Source organism: Myotis yumanensis, unplaced genomic scaffold (genome assembly GCF_028538775.1).
Source record: "Myotis yumanensis isolate MYYU_CA2020_CCGP unplaced genomic scaffold, mMyoYum1.0.hap1 SCAF_18, whole genome shotgun sequence".
NCBI classification, from domain to species: domain Eukaryota; kingdom Metazoa; phylum Chordata; class Mammalia; order Chiroptera; family Vespertilionidae; genus Myotis; species Myotis yumanensis.
Window position 1 is genome coordinate 28669955 of NW_027223769.1, and position 19114 is coordinate 28689068.

At 37.0% G+C, this 19114-nt stretch overlaps 1 protein-coding gene across 1 annotated transcript in view; it reads left to right on the forward strand.

The window, feature by feature from the left end:
• Positions 1 to 439: 439 nt before the first annotated feature.
• TERB1 (telomere repeat binding bouquet formation protein 1) overlaps positions 440 to 19114 on the forward strand; it is a 28182-nt gene continuing 9507 nt past the window's right edge. Inside the window, exons 1-13 of the mRNA XM_070397915.1 lie at positions 440 to 499; positions 2546 to 2656; positions 2851 to 2979; positions 5357 to 5488; positions 6764 to 6824; positions 6920 to 7035; positions 7138 to 7260; positions 10999 to 11151; positions 12247 to 12378; positions 13790 to 13915; positions 15227 to 15387; positions 17520 to 17860; positions 18921 to 18985. Coding sequence (XP_070254016.1) covers positions 469 to 499; positions 2546 to 2656; positions 2851 to 2979; positions 5357 to 5488; positions 6764 to 6824; positions 6920 to 7035; positions 7138 to 7260; positions 10999 to 11151; positions 12247 to 12378; positions 13790 to 13915; positions 15227 to 15387; positions 17520 to 17860; positions 18921 to 18985 — 1681 coding nt within the window. The 5' untranslated portion in view covers positions 440 to 468. The remainder of the gene's footprint in view (positions 500 to 2545; positions 2657 to 2850; positions 2980 to 5356; positions 5489 to 6763; positions 6825 to 6919; positions 7036 to 7137; positions 7261 to 10998; positions 11152 to 12246; positions 12379 to 13789; positions 13916 to 15226; positions 15388 to 17519; positions 17861 to 18920; positions 18986 to 19114) is intronic.

Consider the following 19114-nt stretch of genomic DNA (forward strand, 5'->3'; position numbering starts at 1 on the left):
AGAGAAACATCAATGATGAGAGAGAATCATTGATCGGCTGCCTCCTACCCCCCCCCCCCACTGGGGATTGAGCCCGCATACCAGGCATATGCCCTTGACCAGAATCAAACCCATTACCCTTCAGTCCACAGGCCAACTCTCTATCCACTGAGCCAAGCCAGCTAGGGCTATATATTTCTTTCTTTTAAAGATGTTTTTATTGATTTTAGAAACAGAGGAAGGAAGGGAGGGGGGGGGGAGAAAGAAACATCAATCGGCTGCCTCCTGCATGCCCCCAACCGGGGATCAAGCCTGCAACCTGGGCATGTGCCCTGACCAGGATCAAGCCTGCAACCTCTCTGTGCAGGGGATGATGCTCAACCAGCTGAGCCTCAGGGCTAATCTGTATATTTTAAACATTGATTTAAATGGAGAAAAATACCTTTATCTTATAGGTGAAATATAAGGAGGGGAAAAAAACAGACAAGCATGGAAAGTGAGGACACAAAGAAAACACAAGGTGAGAAATTCTAGTTTTATATATTTGTGGGTAATACTGCAGATTATCTGATAGGATCCAGAAAATGAAAGAATAATTCAGCAATTTACATAAATATTTATCAAGCACCTACTCTGTGCCTGTCACACTCACTCAGGAAGCCGACACTCTAATAGGAAAAGATACACTGATAATTAGAACACTTTTAATTATGAAAGTTGATTTAATGGAGGTAAATACAAGAAGAGTTGGGAACCTCAGAGAACTACCATCAAAGTATGCCTGGAAGATTTCAGACTGATCCTCAGTATAATAATTAAATCCATGGGCATGGAGGAAATTACCAAAGAGAAAATATTAAAAGAGAAAAGAATGGGGAATAGTGTTCCTCTTAATGCACACCATCACATAAGGATTTGGCCGAAGACTGAGAAAAACATTTCAGAAAGGTGGAGAGTCAGGGATGTAATGTGGTATTTTGGAAATCAGCCTTAGTGTTATCAGCCCTTCAGGTCCTGGGACCCAAATCAGAGTCCTGACCAGTACTGTTTGAACCAACAGAGCAAGATCTAGTTTGGTAAAGCAGAGGAGAAACTTTATTCTTTGATCAAGGAATGGAAAGGGTGAGCTCATGCTCTAATGGCACTTTCCCTCCAACTGGGAAGGAGCCTTCTGTATTTATAGGCTGTGGCATGGAGTGATTAAATTCTTTTTAAGGCATGGATAGTTATTCTTCTATTGTACTTGGCCCTTTTGTGCACATGATGCCCCATACCAGTTTGGTCTTTGCACTCAGCCCTCTTCATTTTGCAGTCAGGAATCCTCTTTAGTGCCTATAAACTAGCATAGCTTTGATATAGTTTAGGTATTGAGAAATGTTAGGTCTTTTAGATGATAGCCAGATGACGTTAGAAGAATGCTTTGTGAGAAAGATTGTTTGAAAGCACCAGTGTCAAATGTCCATAGTTTGTGTAGAATCAATATTATTTCTTCCTTAAATATTTGGAAGAATTTACAAATGAAGTCATCTGAATTGAACCTGGAGGGTTTTTTTGTTTTTAAAAAAATACTTTTTTATTAATCTCAGAGAGAATGGAAGAGGGAAGAGAGATAGAAACATCAATGATGAGAGAGAATCATTGATCGGCTGCCTCCTGAACACCCAACACTGGGGATCAAGCCTGCAACCTGGGCATGTGCCCTTGACCGGAATCGAACCTGGAACCCTCCAGTCAATAGGCTGATGTTGTATCCACTGAACCAAACCAGCTAGAGCTGGAGGGTTGTTTTTTTTACAGAAAGGTTTTTAACATTGGTTTTAATTTCCTTCAGAGGTATGATTATTTAGGTTATCTGTTTCTTTTTGGGTGAGTTTTAGTAATTTGTGTTTTTCAAGCAATTTGTCCATTTCACCTAAGTCATATAGGTATGAAGTTGTACATAACCATTATTATCTGTAGAATCCATGGTGATTCCATCTCTCCCATTCTGATATTGGTAATTTGTGTCTTTTCTCCTTCATTCCTGATCAGTTTGTGTAGAGGTTTTTCAGTTTTATTAATCTAATCAAAGAATCAGCTCTATTGTTTTTCTCTTTTTTATCTCATTAATTTCAGCTTTAATCTTTATAATTTCTTTCCTTCTATTTGCTTACGGTTTAATTTACTCTTCTTCTAGTTTCTTAAGGTAGAAGCAAGATCATTACTTTGAGACCTTTTTTTGTAAGACAGGCTTTAGTAGCATCCCACAAATTCTAATGTCATATTTTCATTTTTATTTGGTTTATGTCTAAATGGCAGATATTTAAACCAGTGTAGCTTTAAAGAGAATAATATTTGGATTTTCTATTCCTACATTTCATGAAAGGGGAAGAGCAAATAATTTTAAGTTCTTTTATTTAAGGAACATAATTGTTTTATATGTCTTTATTATTTGACTATAAAAGTAATATATACTTATTTTTAAAAAGCAAACATTATAATGATATATATTTAGAAAGTGAAATTTAAATGGTTACTTTTTAGAAAGAAAGATTTGGTTTAAAATAATGAAATTTTTGTTCTTTAGAAATGAAGACTGACCTGAACTTATTATTGGAGTGTCTGAAGTATCAAATGGACAACCCTTTGTCACAAAAGGAAGCTTTGGTCACTATTCATTCAATCTGCCAACAAAACAGTAAGACATGATAGTGAATTTTATCTATGATTCTAGTTCTTTAGTATTGTGACATAAGAAATATGCATAGCTCTTTTTCTTCCACTCAGTTGCTCTACATGTTTTGTTACGATGTTCATATGATTTATTTTATTCTTAAAAGAATAATCATAATAAATAAGATTTCTGTTTTGTTTTGTCTGCACATCCTACAGGTGATGCAGGTGTATATTTTCGGGAAATTGGTGGTTTGATGTTTGTAAAAAATCTTGCAAAGTCAAGTGAACATAGCATGGTAAAAGAAGCAGCCTTGTATACATTAGGAACTGTTGCAGAAAAAAATGGTAAAATATAAGAACTTTTTTTCATTATCCTTCAAGCGTTGTGTTATACGTTAATAAACTACTAAAAATAATTGTAGAATTAAATGTCCTTTGTATGTGTCTGGATAGTTTTATCCAGGTATTTTATTTATTTACTTAAATTAATGTATGCCAACCCTAGCCAGTTTGGCTCAGTGGATAGAGCCTCAGTGGTTGGCCTGTGAACTCAAGGGTCCTGGGTTTGATTCTGGTCAAGGGCACATACCTGGGTTGCAGGCTTGATCCCCAGTGGGAGGCGTGCAGGAGGCAGCCAATGATTCTCTTTCATCATTGATGTTTCTTTCTTTCTCTCCCTCTCCCTTCCTCTCTGAAATCAATAAAAATATATTTTAAAATATTAATTAATTAATGTATGCCAAAGATTATATTTAACTTATTAACTAATGAAGGAATCAATAAAATGTCACAAGTGTCTTAAAGGCAATGGCAAAAACCAATATAGGCATTTAAGAATGCTGAAATAGACTTATAAATAGGCACTTACTTGGTCAATATCTGCAGGGCAATAATTAATTGCATTCTAATGTCTAAATGTTTTGCATTTCTGTTGGCAGGAGTAATTTGCATTACTATCAGATTAAAAAAAATAATTTACAGAATTGGGAAATAGCTCAAAGACAGTGAAAGACACAGATAATATAGAAGGGTGCACTAGATAGGACATTCAGTAATAATTTTGTCCATTCAAAATCTTTCAGAATTCTCCTTGGCATTAGTTGGAAACATTTATTTTTACTACCATGTATAAGTTTATTTTTTGTTTTTTTTTTTATGAAAATAAAATTCATCCTTCTTTCCCATTTTATTTTGTATTTTGAGCCATAGAAAAGTTTTCCATAGTCCCAGCTTATAGGGAATCTACCCACATTTTCTGTTGGTACTTGTATGGTTATTTCACTTCTACATTTTTTATTCTTTTAAATATTTTCTGAGTTATGGTGTGATGAATAGCTCCAGTTTTACCTTTTTTTAAAAATGGCAACCCAGCTATCCTAATACTTCTTATTAAAAAGTAGACTTTTTTCATATTGATTTGAGATAGTACCATCATCAATCACTTAATGAATTTTTATATGCAGTGGGTCTATAACTGATTTTTCTATTTTGTTCATTGAATCAAAAGATGAAGATAACCTACAACCATCTTATATATGGATAAATATGCTCTAGGTATACAAATTCATACAATTTTTCTGAAACGAGTTTGAATATAAACCACTGATTTGTTAAACAACTTTACATTCTTACTGGAGGCCCAGTGCATGAAATTTGTGCACGGGTAGGTCCCTAGGCCTGGCTGGGATCAGGGCCAATCAGGGCCTTCTGACTGCCAGACTGGGCCTTCCTTTCCTGGCTGCCAGCTGGGACCTTGTTTTGTTCCATGCCACCCCCTGGTGGTCAGCACACGTCATAGCGAGTGATCGAACTACTGGTCTCCCAGTCAAACTTTCTAGAGGACACTTTGCATATTAGCCTTTTATATATATAGATATTTTTATCCATTAAATATTCATTACTTGCTAAGAATTAAGCTGTGTGCTAGGCATTGGGGATAGATAAGACATTGTCCTTGCCTTTAGAAAGAGTCTAATAGCTGGTTTTAGACACTGGATAAAATATTGATTATATATCCATCCATGTATTCAAATTATTTTTTTAAAATCTGTTTATTGTATGATTATCACAAAATTCCTACTATCATGTAGGTATCATTTTTTGGAAAGATATTTTTATTTCTAAAAAAATCTTAAAAAATAGCATAAGTATCGTTTCTTCCTCTGCTTTCTAAAGCAGGTTTCTGAATTTTCTTAAATTTTTCCCTTGCTATGTTTTTGTTACTCATCCTCTTAAATTTTGTGTGTGTCATATTTTTTGTTGTTGTTAATTCTCACCCAAGGATATATTTCCCATTGAGTTTTAGAGAGTGGATGGGAGGGAGAGAGACAGAGAGAGAAACATCGACGTAAGAGAGACACATCAATCGGTTGCCTACTAGGGATCAAGCCTGCAACCAAGGTGCGTGCTCTTGACTAGAACCGAACACGGGACCCTTCAGTCTGCAGGCTCTATCCACTGAACCAGACTGTATGGGGCTGTGTGTGTCATATTTTAAGTTTTTATTCAGTTAGATTTTTATTGGAAATTCTAGGGGGTTGTGGCACATTTTTTTAGAGCCTAGATTAAGTACTTTTGATTAAGATATTGCTTCTTTGATCTGCTAATTTAATAAGCATATATCAGTTTGTCAGAGATTTTGTTATATGATCAATAAATGTCAATGAAATGATATTTGATTTGTACTATGAAGAGAAATTAAAATTGTATTTTTATATTTCAGTTTATTGTCAGCAGACTTTGTGCACTTCAGAATTGTTTGAAGACTTAATTTGGTTCTTATCTAATAATGACTCAAACACAAATTTGAAAAGAATGTCTGTCTATGTTATTTTGGTTCTAGTTTCAAATAACAGTAAGTACCTTCTTTTATGTTGTAGAAACAGTTTTTAAAAACAATAAGTTGGGATAATTATTATTAATCCTTTTATTCTAGTCCTTACTAACTTATGAGAACTACTATCTTTAAGAAAAGAGAATTAATAGCATGCATTTAATTGTTCGATATTTATTAATTTTAACAAATAGTAAAGTGATTTGTATATTTAATTAACATAAAAAAACAGCTTTGAAAGCAAAAGAGAAGCATTTAATGAATTAGTTTGGTTGGTATATCACTAAATTGGCCATTTAGTTAGTGTTTGCTTTCAGTCAGCAATGACCTTAAATTTCATGTAGCTCTTGGCTAAAGTTTTTGTTTTGTTTTTCAGTTTTTATTTTGGAATAATTTTAGATTTGCAGAAAAGTTGCAAAGATAGTATAGCATGATCCTGTATACCTACTGCTCAGGCCAAGGTTATTTTTTAACATTGCTTTATTTACATCTTCAAATTGTTAGAAATTTTATAATCATTTAAAATGCTTCTAGATTTTATTTTTTGTACTTTGAATTTTTTAATATTTTGGAACATCTTATTTTGTAACACATAACCATGCAAAATACATGTTTTGTAATTTTTAGAAGAAATTTGAGTGCTGTTCTCTAAGCAGTGGTTCCCAACGTGGGGCACATGCTGCACAGGGGGGTGATTTGATTTTTAAGGGGGGCCATTCAAGAATGAGTTATTAACAGTGAGTTTTTGCATTTCTTATGGTTCTAGGGGCCTCATATACAGTATATAAACATATATTGTCACATATTTATGCATTTCAGATTTCTGTTACATGTTTTGAAACTTTATTTGCTATTTTTTCATATCACTTCATATTATTATTTTTTAGTGATTTCTTCCTCAGTACTTCAATTGTCCTTTCACTCTTTTATTTTTTTCTTTCATGGATGCCATGTTCTTTGGAAGCTTGTTTAGACTAAGTTAATGGCCTTTTAGGCTTCCTCCACGTGCAAAGTTCACTTTTTGAATAATAAGAATTATATGTCACGTGGTGGGGGGCGGGGACATCAGGATTTTAGAGATGCTTAGGTGGGGCATGGCCAAAAAAAGGTTGGGAACCACTGCTATAAGCATAAGTAATATATTTACCATAATCTTGATTAGGTTTTATCTACCTAATTAAAAGTTATTAAAGTAATTAAAAGTTATTTATTAAAATACTACTTAAATGTTTTCCATTTCTACCAAGTTACTTCTAAACAAAATCATATTCCTGTAATATGTGGCTATTCCTTTAGGGACTGGACAAACGCTTGTGAGAGAAACAGGTTGTTTTAAAATTCTGTCAGAGTTGTTCAGGTAAGCAAATATAAATTTCTTTTTACTAATTAGTTATTACTTAAGACCTTAACACATTTTTATTAATTTACTTCCTTTTCTTTTTACTCTAATAGGGCAGTCCTTTCAAAACATGAGTTGAATTTGTCAGATAAAAATGTTTTCCAGAATTATCAGTTGTGGTCGTCAGTGTGTGGTACTCTGTGTGTCTGTGTCAACAATCCTCAAAATGGTATTTATCTCAAATATATGAATATAAAAATAAAGATAAGAACAAATGAAAATTTATATTTTCCAAATATATTAAAATATGATTAACTTTGTCTTCTTTCAGATGAAAATCAAAGGCTTTGCTGTTCACTTTTTCCACATGCTAATGACTGGCTAAAAAATTGTATGATGCCTGAGATAATTCGCCCTCTTTGTTCATTTATTGGACTCACTCTTGCAAATAACAGTAAGTATACATTATTCTATAAGTTATATTTGAAGAAGCTATTTCAAAGTATAATAAAAAACTATTGAATTAGTTATTGTATTAATTGAATTAATGGATTAATTTTATTCCAGTAAATTGGGTCATTTTGGATGCACTTACCAGTGGTTCTCAACCTTCTGGCCCTTTAAATACAGTTCCTCATGTTGTGACCCAACCATAAAATTATTTTAGTTGCTACTTCATAACTGTAATGTTGCTACTGTTACGAATCATAATGTAAATATCTGATATGCAAGATGGTCTTAGGCGACCCCTGTGAAAGGGTCGTTCGACCGCTAAAGGGGTCGCGACCCACAGGTTGAGAGCCGCTGACTTAGACTATCACAGATAGGAAAATCTTAAAAGTAGATCTGTTAGGAAGATATTGGGAAGTATCACATGATCTCACTCATATGTGTACTCTAGTGAACAAAATAAACTGATGAACAAAAATAGATCTAGAGACATAGAAGCATAGTACAGACTGTAGAACTTCAGGAGGAAGATGAGGGAGGGTGTGTGGGTGGGAAGTGATCAACCAAAAACCTTGCGTGTGTGTGTGTGTGTGTACGTGTGTGTACTTATTGTATTTTTTGTTGTTGTTAATCCTCACTCCAGGATATTTTCTCCATTGATACTTAGAGAGAGTGGAGGGGAGGGAGAGAGGGAAGGAGAGATGGGGGAGAGAGAGAGAAAGAGAAACATTGATGTAAGAGAGACACATCAATTGGTTGCCTCTCAGATGTATCCCTACTGGGCCAGGGATGGAACCTGCAACCCAGGTACATGCCCTTGACTGGGAATCAAACCCTTGACCCTTCAGTGCTTGTGTTGATGCCCTAATCACTAAGCCACACCTCCAAGGGCAACACGATGTTTTTAGATTAAGATCTTTGTTTTTTATGGAACAATATCAAAAGTAATTTTTTTTGTTTAAAACATCTTGGCTCAATTTGTGATACTAGGGTAGGCTGGGAAGAAGGTTTATGACAGAATTGTAATAACTAGCCCATATGTTCATTTATGTAAGCTCGTTGCTGGAATAGGGGTTTCAGAGACTATTGAATGCACAGACTCGTGGATACTTTTTTATCAGAATCATTTTCACAAGGGAACAAAAGAATTCAGACTCTTAAAAATGATATCTGTCACTGATTCTTTTCTTGGAACAGTTGTCATGACTCAACATGTTATAATTTTATGCTCCAAGAAATAAAAGAATTAGACTTAAGTAAGATGGATGAAACGTGTTCTTTTGGAACAGGTAAATTACTTTGCTGTTTGTAGATTAAAGCAATGTGAGGAATGAATTATGTTGGAATTCAGAAAATAAGCAGCTTGCTAATTGGAGTACCAAGCTAGATCAATGAATCTATTCTTTATAGCTCTTTTGCAGAGTTTTAGTTTAATGTCATTTTTGCAAAATATACCAGTTCTCACTAAAAGAAGCGAAAGAGATATCTAACACAAGCAAAAAAACTATACTGTACATACACCTGTACTATGTCAAAGTGAGTTTCTTTTTTTTTTTTTTAAATAGATTTTATTGATTTTTTTACAGAGAGGAAGGGAGAGGGATAGCGAGTTAGAAACATCGATGAGAGAGAAACATGGATTCAGCTGCCTCTTGGACGCCCCCTACTGGGGATGTGCCTGAAACCCAGGTACATGCCCCTGACCTGAATCGAACCAGGGACCCCTGAGTCCGCAGGCTGAAGCTCTATCCGCTGAGCCAAACCAGCTAGGGCCAAAGTGAGTTTCTTACATAAGGAAGTAATGTATGTTATGACTATGTATATGTGCAGGTAAAGATTGGATTTTTCATTCTTTAATTTTGAATTTTTAGTAAGTACACTTGGCCCTGTATGTGTGGGTTTTGCATCTACAAACTCAAGCAACTGCCAATAGAAAAATCTATATATATAAAAAGCCAGCAACCCAAATGCCATAAGAACTGGAATGACCGGTCGTTATGATGCCCACTGCAGCCAGTGAACTGGCCCTGATCAGGGGGTGGGGCTGGCCGGCCAACCTCCCGCAGCCCCCTCCCCCTGGCCAGCCCCACCTTTGATCGCTCCCCCCATACCCCGGCCAACCTCCTGCAGCCTCTCCCCCCTACCAACTCCGCCCCCAAAGGGCCCCCACCACTTCGATTGGCCCACAGCCCCTCCCCCCAGTCAGCTCTGCCCCTGATCAGCCCCCCCCCCCCATTCTGATCAGAGGCAGGGCCGGCTGGCCAACCACCCATGGTCCCTCCCCCAGGCTGCTGGCCTCTAATCAGCCCCCACCACCCCATTTGGGGGCGGGGCCAGCCAGCCCACCACCCATAGCCCCTCCCCACAGCTGGACCCACCCCCGATCAGCCCCCACCACCACGATCAGCCCACCGCCCCTCTCCCCAGCCATCCTAGCCCTGATCAGGCCCCGATGGGTTGGGCCGGCTGGCTAACCTTCCGCCATCTCCTCCTTCCAACAGGCCTGGCCCCCATCTGCCCCATTTGGGGCTAGGCCAGCTGGACCCCACCTGTGCATTCATGCACTGGACCTCTATTCTATATATATAAAAGCCTAAGCAACTGTCTGACCATTTGACCATTCAACTGGTAGCTGTGATGCGCACTGACCACCAGGGGCAGACACTCCGACCAGTAGGTTAGCTTGCTGCTGGGGTCTGGCAGATCAGGACTGGGTAAGACCAGGCCGGACAGGCCCTGGAGCCCTCCCCTGGTACCTCCCTGGCCCCGATTGTGCACCAGTGGGGTCCCGAATTGCAAGAGGGCACAGGCCAGGCCAAGGGACCCTACTGGCACATGAATCTGTGCACCAGACCTCTAGTATCTATATAAAAGTCCAGGGACCGAACGGTGGAATGACCAGAACGACTGTCGACCAGTCACTCTGAAGAGCACTGACCACCAGGGAGCAGATGCTCAACACAGGAGCTGCCCCCTGGTGGTCAGTGCGCTCCCACAGTGGGAGAGCCACTCAGCTGACTGGGATGAACAGAGCTCCCACAGCGGGCCAATCCCCGCAGGCCATGCCCTTCACCAGTGCACGAATCTGTGCACTGGGCCTCTAGTTCAAAAAATAAAGTTCTGTTGTTGCTGATATGTAGTTAGGCATATGATGGTTACGTCTGTACTGAATATGTACAGACTTTTTTCCTTGTCATCATTCTCTAATCAATACAGTATAAAAACTATTTACATAGCATCTACATTGTGTTAGACATCATAAGTAACCTATACGGGAGGATGTGTATGGGTTATATGCAAATACATTTTAAATAAGAGACTTCAGCATTCTAGAATTTTGGTATCTGAAGGTAGGGTGGAAAGGGGGGGGGGGGCGCGATCCTGGAACCAATCCCCTAAGGATACTGAGGGATGTGACTCTATTTCAGTGGTTCTCAACCTTCCGGCCCTTTAAATACAGTTCTTCATATTGTGACCCAACCATAAAATTATTTTCGTTGCTACTTCATAACTGTAATGTTGCTACTGTTATGAATCGTAATGTAAATATCTGATATGCAGGATGGTCTTAGGCGACCCCTGTGAAAGGGTCGTTCGACTGCCAAAGGGGTTGCAACCCACAGGTTGAGAACCGCTGCTCTATTTGAAAAAGTCAAATCAATGTTATATTTAGTGCAGATTATGAGTGAAACCATACAGTTGTTTTGTTTGGGGTGTTAATCTTTCTACTTTATTCCTTAAGCACATGTTCAGAAATACTTTATATCTGTGGGTGGACTGGATGTATTGTGTCAAGTTCTTGTGCAACTGGAATCTGATTCACATAAGACTCTTTCAAGTGCTAAGCTTGCAGTGGTGGTGACAAAGACAGTGGATGCATGTATTGCTGATAATTGTGAGTAAAAATGCTTAGTCATTTTTCTACAATTGCATTTTGCTTGAGTTCAACACTTAAGCGTTGAAATGGTAGCGTTGAATATGGATTATCTGTTTTCTCATGGAGGTTATAACCTCCCACCACCAGAAGGTTCAAATCTTCTGACTTCAAGTCTAATAATAGATTCTACCATATCTAAGCCTTTGTTTCACTTAAAGTGGCATTAAATTAAAAAGATTAGATGAGAAATCAAGGGACATTTTGGAGACATAAGGAATGGAAAACCCTATCTATAGATTTTTAAAAATTTTATAAAGAATTAGGGTATACCTCTTTTTGGTAAATGTGAGGTCTGACTTACCCAGCCATTACTAGTGAGTGACAGAACCAGAGTTGAACCCATGCCTATTCTCTTAAACACTGAGGAATGATAATCTATAAATTTGTAATAAGCAACTCTTGACATTCACAAATAACTGTGAAGTAAGTAGATTTTTTAAAAATCAGTTATTGAGGGCCTGCTATGCATAGGGCTCTATGTGAGCTCTAGAGATGCAAAAATGATGAAGATATAGTCCCTCAAGAAATTCACAACCTTATGAGCAGAAGTATAGTTTAAAATGGCAGACTTCTTGAATTCTGTCACATCTCAGCTTCAGGTATGCTTCACTGCATCATCAACATCAATAGAATCATGGCCAGTTAGTAGTGGATTTCATTGACAAGCAGGAATTAGTTACATAGGAAGGTCTTTACTGTCCAATCTAGATAATAAGTGTGTAAGATGAGAATAAGCATATTCAACTTTTAGGAATGCTTCATATTACCAACATTATGCAGGGTAAATATTAAGAAACCATTCTTTAAAAAACTTGCTTTAGTAAAGTATCTTTAATATGAGAAGAGGGATTAATGAAGGCTATATAAGCCACTCTCTTATTACTCATTTATTTATATTTACATATATATGCACACATATATATTAGATGTTATATAGATATATAAGATCATTCTCCTAGGATAAGATCTGAAAAAACAGTATATGTGAGAAATAGTATATGTATAGTTATAAGTTTGTATTTACTCTTTTTCTTTTCTATTTTATACTAATAGCTACTTTTGGTCAAGTATTATCCAAGTACCATATTGTTTCAAAACTTCTGGCATTACTGCTTCATGAAAGTCTGGATTCAGCAGAAAAATTTAGCATCATTCTTACTCTTGGTCATTGCACAGAGACTTGCGGTAATACTGGATTTACTTAGTGTGCTTATTAAAACGGGGTGGAAATACACTTTTGGGTTTTTCCCTCCTGGTCATATGAAAGGCTTGAAAGTAGTGCCTTTCTCCCATTCACTCAGGTCCCAAACCAGTCATTTTGCTCTTCATCCTTTTTAATCCATTGTATTTAGTTGGCCCCTAAGACCTGTGGTTCTGCGTCTGTTGACCCTTCTGTATATCCCTTGCTGCCCAGTTCCGGTGCTACTCTCCCAAGACCCCCAGCCCCTTCACATCTTTCACCAATGTTATTGCAATAGACTGTTCCCTGTTTCCCCTTCCATCTCCATTTTTCAGTACACGCTTCACACTGCTGCACAGATCTAATCATGTTCTTCTTTGCTGAAAACCTTCAAAAGTTCTATCATTTCTTTCTCTACCTGTCATTCTCACCTCTCTTTTTTCTCCTTGCTTCCATTTTCCTCCTTCTCTTCACTCTCCTGCCATTCTCCCTCTTCCATTCTCCTTTCCAATTCTCTTCACTTTCCTCTTTCCCTCTCTCTTCCAATTTCTGCTCTTTCCCCTTCCACTTTTCCACTCTTTGTTTGTTCTCTTGTTTATTCTACTCTCTTCCTTTCCTCATTTTCAGTTCATTCTATTCTTTTACTTTCTTTTTTTTTAAATGTATTTTTATTGATTTTAGAGAGGAAGGGAGAGGGAGAAAGAGATAGAAACATCTGACTGCCTCCTGCACGTTCCCTACTAGGGATAGAGCCTGCAACCCAGGCATGTGCCCTTGACTGGAATGGAACCTAGGACCTTTCAGTTCTCAGGCCAACGCTCTATCCACTGAGCAAAACCAGCTAGGGCTCTATTCTTTTTCTTCTGTATAATTTAGGATTTATTATACTTTTTAAATTTTTATTTTTTTAATTGAGGTTTAGTTGAGAACTATACTTTTAAAAAATGTTTTTATTGATTTTTAGAGAGAGAGGAATGGAGAGAGAGAGAAACATCGATGAGAGAGAAACATTATCAATTGGCTGCCTCCTGCACATCCCCTTCTGGGGATTGAGCCCACAACTCAGGTATGTGCCCTGACTGGTAATGGAACCATGATCTCTTGGTTCCTGGGTCGACGCTCAGCCACTGAGACACACCAGGTGGTTCGGAACTATACCTTTTTAAGAACCAAGTGAAGGCATTTGTTTACACTCATGAGATATGGTGCTCCTCTGTGGCAGTATTTCAGAGATCACTTGTGATACTCAGTCATCTTATGTGAGCCAGTTATTTCCTAAATTGAATACACTTTTGAAACTTGGTTTTTTCTAATTTGGACTATGTTCATGATTACCACAGGAAGAATTATGGTCTCATGTAGATAGTTTATGGTAAAATAACTTTCTTCTACTTTACTTTTTTATATCTTTTCCAGAGGAAAATCAGTATGACCTTTTTAAAAACAATGGGCTTCCACTCATGATACAAGCCTTAACTGAATCTCAGAATGAGGAACTAAACAAAGCTGCCACTTTTGTGCTTTGCAACTGCAAAAAAATTAGTAAGTTTATCGTTACTTTAAAAAACACACACAAAAAAACAAAGTTTACAAAGGGAAATTTCTATCTGCTTTGATGAGCCAAGCCCCTTTAGCTCCCTGGCTCTTCTTACATCTGAAGAGCAGAATATTTAATTTGGACATGACACCTGGAGTGTTTCGGCATACAAAAAACCTATATGGAAGAGAGCAACAGTACAGATAATTCACATTTTATCTTAGTGTGGACAAATATAGTTTGAGGGCTATAGGTAATATGATTAAATCATAATACAAAGTATATTTACTTATTTATTTGAAAAATGTTTGAGTGCCCATTATTAGCCAGGCACTGTGCTAGGCATTAGGAATATAGTGATAAGAAACAGTCTGTGCACTCACAGAACTTAGTTTAATTAGAGAAATAGATAATAATTGAATAGACTCAAAAGTGAATGTATTATATAAATTAACCTAAGAGTTTAGAATGGATAGAGCACAGATCTTAGAGTCTGTAACAAAGGACTAAGACCTAGACCAGCCGTGGGCAAACTATGGCCCGCGGGCCGGATCCGGCCCGTTTGAAATGAATAAAACTAAAAAAAAAAAAAAAAGACCGTACCCTTTTATGTAATGATGTTTACTTTGAATTTATATTAGTTCACACAAACACTCCATCCATGCTTTTGTTCCGGTCCAGTTTAAGAACCCATTGTGGCCCTCGGGTCAAAAAGTTTGCCCACCCCTGATAAGGTAGAAAAGGCTTCAGGAGGAAATGATTCTTGAACTGAGATCTGAATGTATAGAGTTCATTAGATGAAAAGAAAGGAATTTTCTATGGGCGAGGATCTCAGGGCTTAGCAACAGTGAAGCATAAGACCTTGTGATAGGAAGGAGCCTGGTGCCTTGAAGGAATTGATAGCCAGGGCCATGGCCATGAAAACAATTTTTGTCTTTGTGTAAGAAAAATTGTTGCTGCATCATGTGTAAAGAAAAAGGATTGTAGGGAGGAACTACTTTATGAAAACTATTTTTATAAAATATTTTAAAACCGGTATCTATACCTGAGGGTGTTTATGTGCCTGGGATAACATATTTTCATGCTATTCTCTTTCCTATAACTCTGAAGAATAGTCTGTTTTATGACTCTTAGGGTCCTGGACCTCTGCCAACTACTTGCTTTCCACTTATTTTCAATATCACGTGGGTGATTGAGATAGTTTAGAAGGGCGGAATTTAGGGGAGGTGTGGGGTATGAAGTTGTCCTTATTTAAAGTGTTAAAATAACATTTCTGGTAATGGCTAAACTCACTGTTTTTCCCCCATATTGCAAAGCTGAGAAATTATCTCTAAGCCTAAGAGAATGTCCTTTTGATGAAAATGAAGCAGAACAATTAGAAGATATAAATAAGAAAGAGAAGAATATTGGAGAGTACTGGAAGAAAGCAAAGGACATTCTTCACAGAATAGAACAGCTTGAAAGAGAAGAAAATGAGGTTGGCTTCTTTGTTTCAAAGAATATAGAACTTTTTAAAAGTATTTTTGAACAATATAGGTTAGAAGGTAAAAGATTTTTCTTGCCAAGCTATTCTTTAAAAAAGTCCTGGTGCACAGGATGTCGCCCACCCAACTGAGCCACACTGTCCAGGGCTAGTTGCTACTCATGTTTAAGAGTCAGATGCTAAAAGTCTCCTTGGAAAATTTGTTGACTGTGGATTCTCATAGGATTAAGTGGGTCATTTGGAGAAACTCCAATGTCTAATCTCCTGCCTAGAGATTGTCAACCAATCAGTGCTCTGCAATCAAAATGGGGGACGACAGCTTGGGTCTTAGAATTCAGTACGTAAATAGTTGCTTATTCTGTTTCTTGAATAGTTTTCTGCCTTCAGCTTTGCTTGGAGTCTTTCAGTGTGGAGACTGTTTTGTCTCCTCCAGTGATTATATTTCCAGCCTTGGGAAGGGAGAGGACCTTCTGGTGTTAACCAACTACCTGCTTGCTTGCTTACTTGCTTGCTTGCTTGCTTGCTTATTTATTTATTTATTTATTTATTTATTAATTATTTTAAATCCTCACCTGAGGATATTTTTCCATTGATTTTTAGAGAGTGGTAGAGAGAAGGAAAGACAGAGAGAGATATCGATGAGAGAGAGACACATTGATAAGTTGCCTCCTACACGAGCCCTAATCAGGGCTCGGGCCAGGGAGGAGCCTGCAACCGAGGTTGACAATCTCTGGAATAAAACCCTGGGACCCTTTGGTCTGCCGACGCTCTATCCACTGAGACAAAATGGCTAGGGTAATAAAAATATATCTTAAAAAAAAAAATAGAAGGACCAAAAATACATATGGGTGTTAACTTCATCATCTTTACCTGGAAGGCCTCTTCTTTTTTTTTTTTTTTTTTTTTTTTTTACAATTTCAGAGCATTCCATTGAAGAATATGCTAGCTTCAACTTTTAACTATTACAAACAATGCTGCAGTTAATAACATCAACATTTTGTACATGTAAAAGTGTTTATAGCTATGCATAATTTTTATTATGAAAGATACTGTCAAACTGTTTCTCCATAGAGGTTGTACCAACTTATACTCCCACCTGTAATGTACGAGTGTTTCTCTATACCCTTTTGATGTCTGCCAATGTCATTGATGAAGAAAGCTATCTCAGTGTAGCTTTCATGTTTATCTTATTCTAAGTGGGAGCACTTTTTCATATATTTAAGAGCAATTTATATTTTCTTTCCTGTGAAATGTTCATTTTTTTTGCCTATTTTTCTACACTATTGTTGATATTTTTCATATTTCGCTGTAGTAGCTTTTTGTAAACATTAGTAGAAAAACTATACTGTAGTTTAAAATATATACATATTCTTTCTAGGTGTTTTGATTATCATTGGGTTTTGCTTCTGGCCTTTTTTTCCTCTAAGTTACTCCTAACCTCCATCCCTTACATTATTCTTATTCACTAGCACAGTGGTTCTCAACTTTGGCTGCACATTAGAATCACCTGGGAATCTTTTTAAAATCCTGATCTGTGGGCCTCATCCTCCGGAAATTCTGTTTCTTTGTTATGGGGTGAGGCCACAACATTAGTAACAAAGAAACAGAATTTCTGGAGGATGAGGCCCAGAAATCAGGATTTTAAAAAGATTCCCAGGTGATTCTAATGTGCAGCCAAGGTTGAGAACCACTACTCTAGCAGAACTTTAAAAAAAATTTATGTGGTAAGCTATATTAGTTTTTTTCTTTTATGATTTATTGATTTTGTGTAATAGTTGGAAAGGTCTTCCTCCCCTTGGGAATATTAAAATGTCATGTTTTCTTTTAGAACATACATCATTTCGTTTTTATACATCAGTATTTAGTTCATTTTTTTGTGTAAATTGTGAGAAATGGACCCAATTTATTTTTCCTCAGATGGCTACCCAGTTGTTTCTAAATAATTTATTGAATAAACTTCCTTTTATTTCTAATATAAACTGCCCCTTTTATCATGTATATTCTATTCTTTTATCATGTATATTTATAATGTATAAATTTTTCCTGCATTATTAAAAGGGTATAAATTGGATTATAAAGCAAATGGGTTACTTTGAAATTATTTGCTTGTCATTTTTACATTATAGGAAAAAACACAAAGAGAAAAAGATAATGTTTCATCTATGAACATAAATATTCAAAATACATTGGAACACCTCCATACAAATAGTATTGGTGGAGGTCCTAAAGCAGAAGATAAGGATACAAGCCAGTCTAGAAAGCTGCAAAGTTACAAATCTCATGGATTTATGTCTAAAACATGTACAAAAGATGACCAAATGAAGACCCTGTTAAAGAGTGCAAATCCAGTTAATGCTTGTTACAGGGAGAGTGGGCAAAGTAAGACTTTATATAAAGCCAACCCAAGCTGCAATCAAAACTTACAGGAAGGAACTTTTGAAAAAAAAGATTCTGTTTCTCAATCAAGGTACGTCTATTAATTGTTTCTAACTTTTAGAAAATTCAGCAAATATTTTTTGTTCAGTACCATGTGCCACACTATAAGCACTAGGATATGGAAATGATAAAACAATGTCTGGGGAGCAGCCTAAAGTAGGAAATGTTGGGAAAGCAGTTTTGGACGAGGAAGTATGGGCCAGTTCATCTAGGGCCTTGCATGGTACACTCAGGATGTTCGATTTTAACTCATAGTGTGTAGGGAGCCATTGACAATTTTAAATTACATGGCATGATCAGATTTGAATTTTAGAAAGGATACTCAAAAAACTGAAAGTGAAACCCTGCAGTAACAATGCATGCACTGGTAATCTATCAACAATGTAGCAAAACCCAGTTTGTAAGTTTAGTTTGATAAAGGGAATAGGTGTGATGAAAATCTGCATTAGGCTTGCCTTTTCGTTTGTTCCCTATACCTCACTTCTGCTACATGTCCTTTCTCCCTCACAGGTATCCTGTAGGGCTGGACCTGAGATTGTAGCTTTCTTCTTAAACCCTTTCTTGTGTTCTGCTCTTCTGATGGTTACTGTGCTATAAGGAAAACTTAAGAGGATGTTCCTATGTTTGGAGAAGGTTGCAGGGTAAACTAAGTATTAGAAAGATGGACTATATAATTACCATTCCTTTTTTTCTTCTCAAAACCATTCTTAATGTTAATTTTAATTGACTTCCCAGGGATGTGGAATTGGGAAGCCGTGAGATGCGTTCTTGGGTGAGCCTTTGCACTTTGGCCCTCTCAGTTCTTTCTCTTTTTTTGTCCTCATTTCTTCCTGTATTCCTCTTTTACAACTTTTTGTCCCATATTTCTGTTGGCATCAGTGGTATTACCCTCTGGAGTCTTGTTTCAGCTCCACTCTTAGAAACAAGGTTACAGCCATCTCAGACCTTACTTGGGCAGAATTGGTAGATTTTAGTTGATCCCATCTCCAGTTCCTTCTACCTGCCAAACACTCAGAATGCTTACAGAAACATTTGTACACACCCCAAACAGTATGTTTACTTTTAGTAATCTGGTATCTATTTTCTTTCAGCGACCGTGTTTTTAAACATCCAAATCCCATTGTCAAAAATAGAAAGCACCAATTACCAGTAACAGGTATGATTAAAAATTTTTCTTCTTTGATTTTTCAAGAAAACACATATTTAGGTGACTAATGTAGCCAAAAATGTACATCAGTATATCTGCCCTCTAACGTAACACCTCTGACTCTCTTTCTGGTATAAA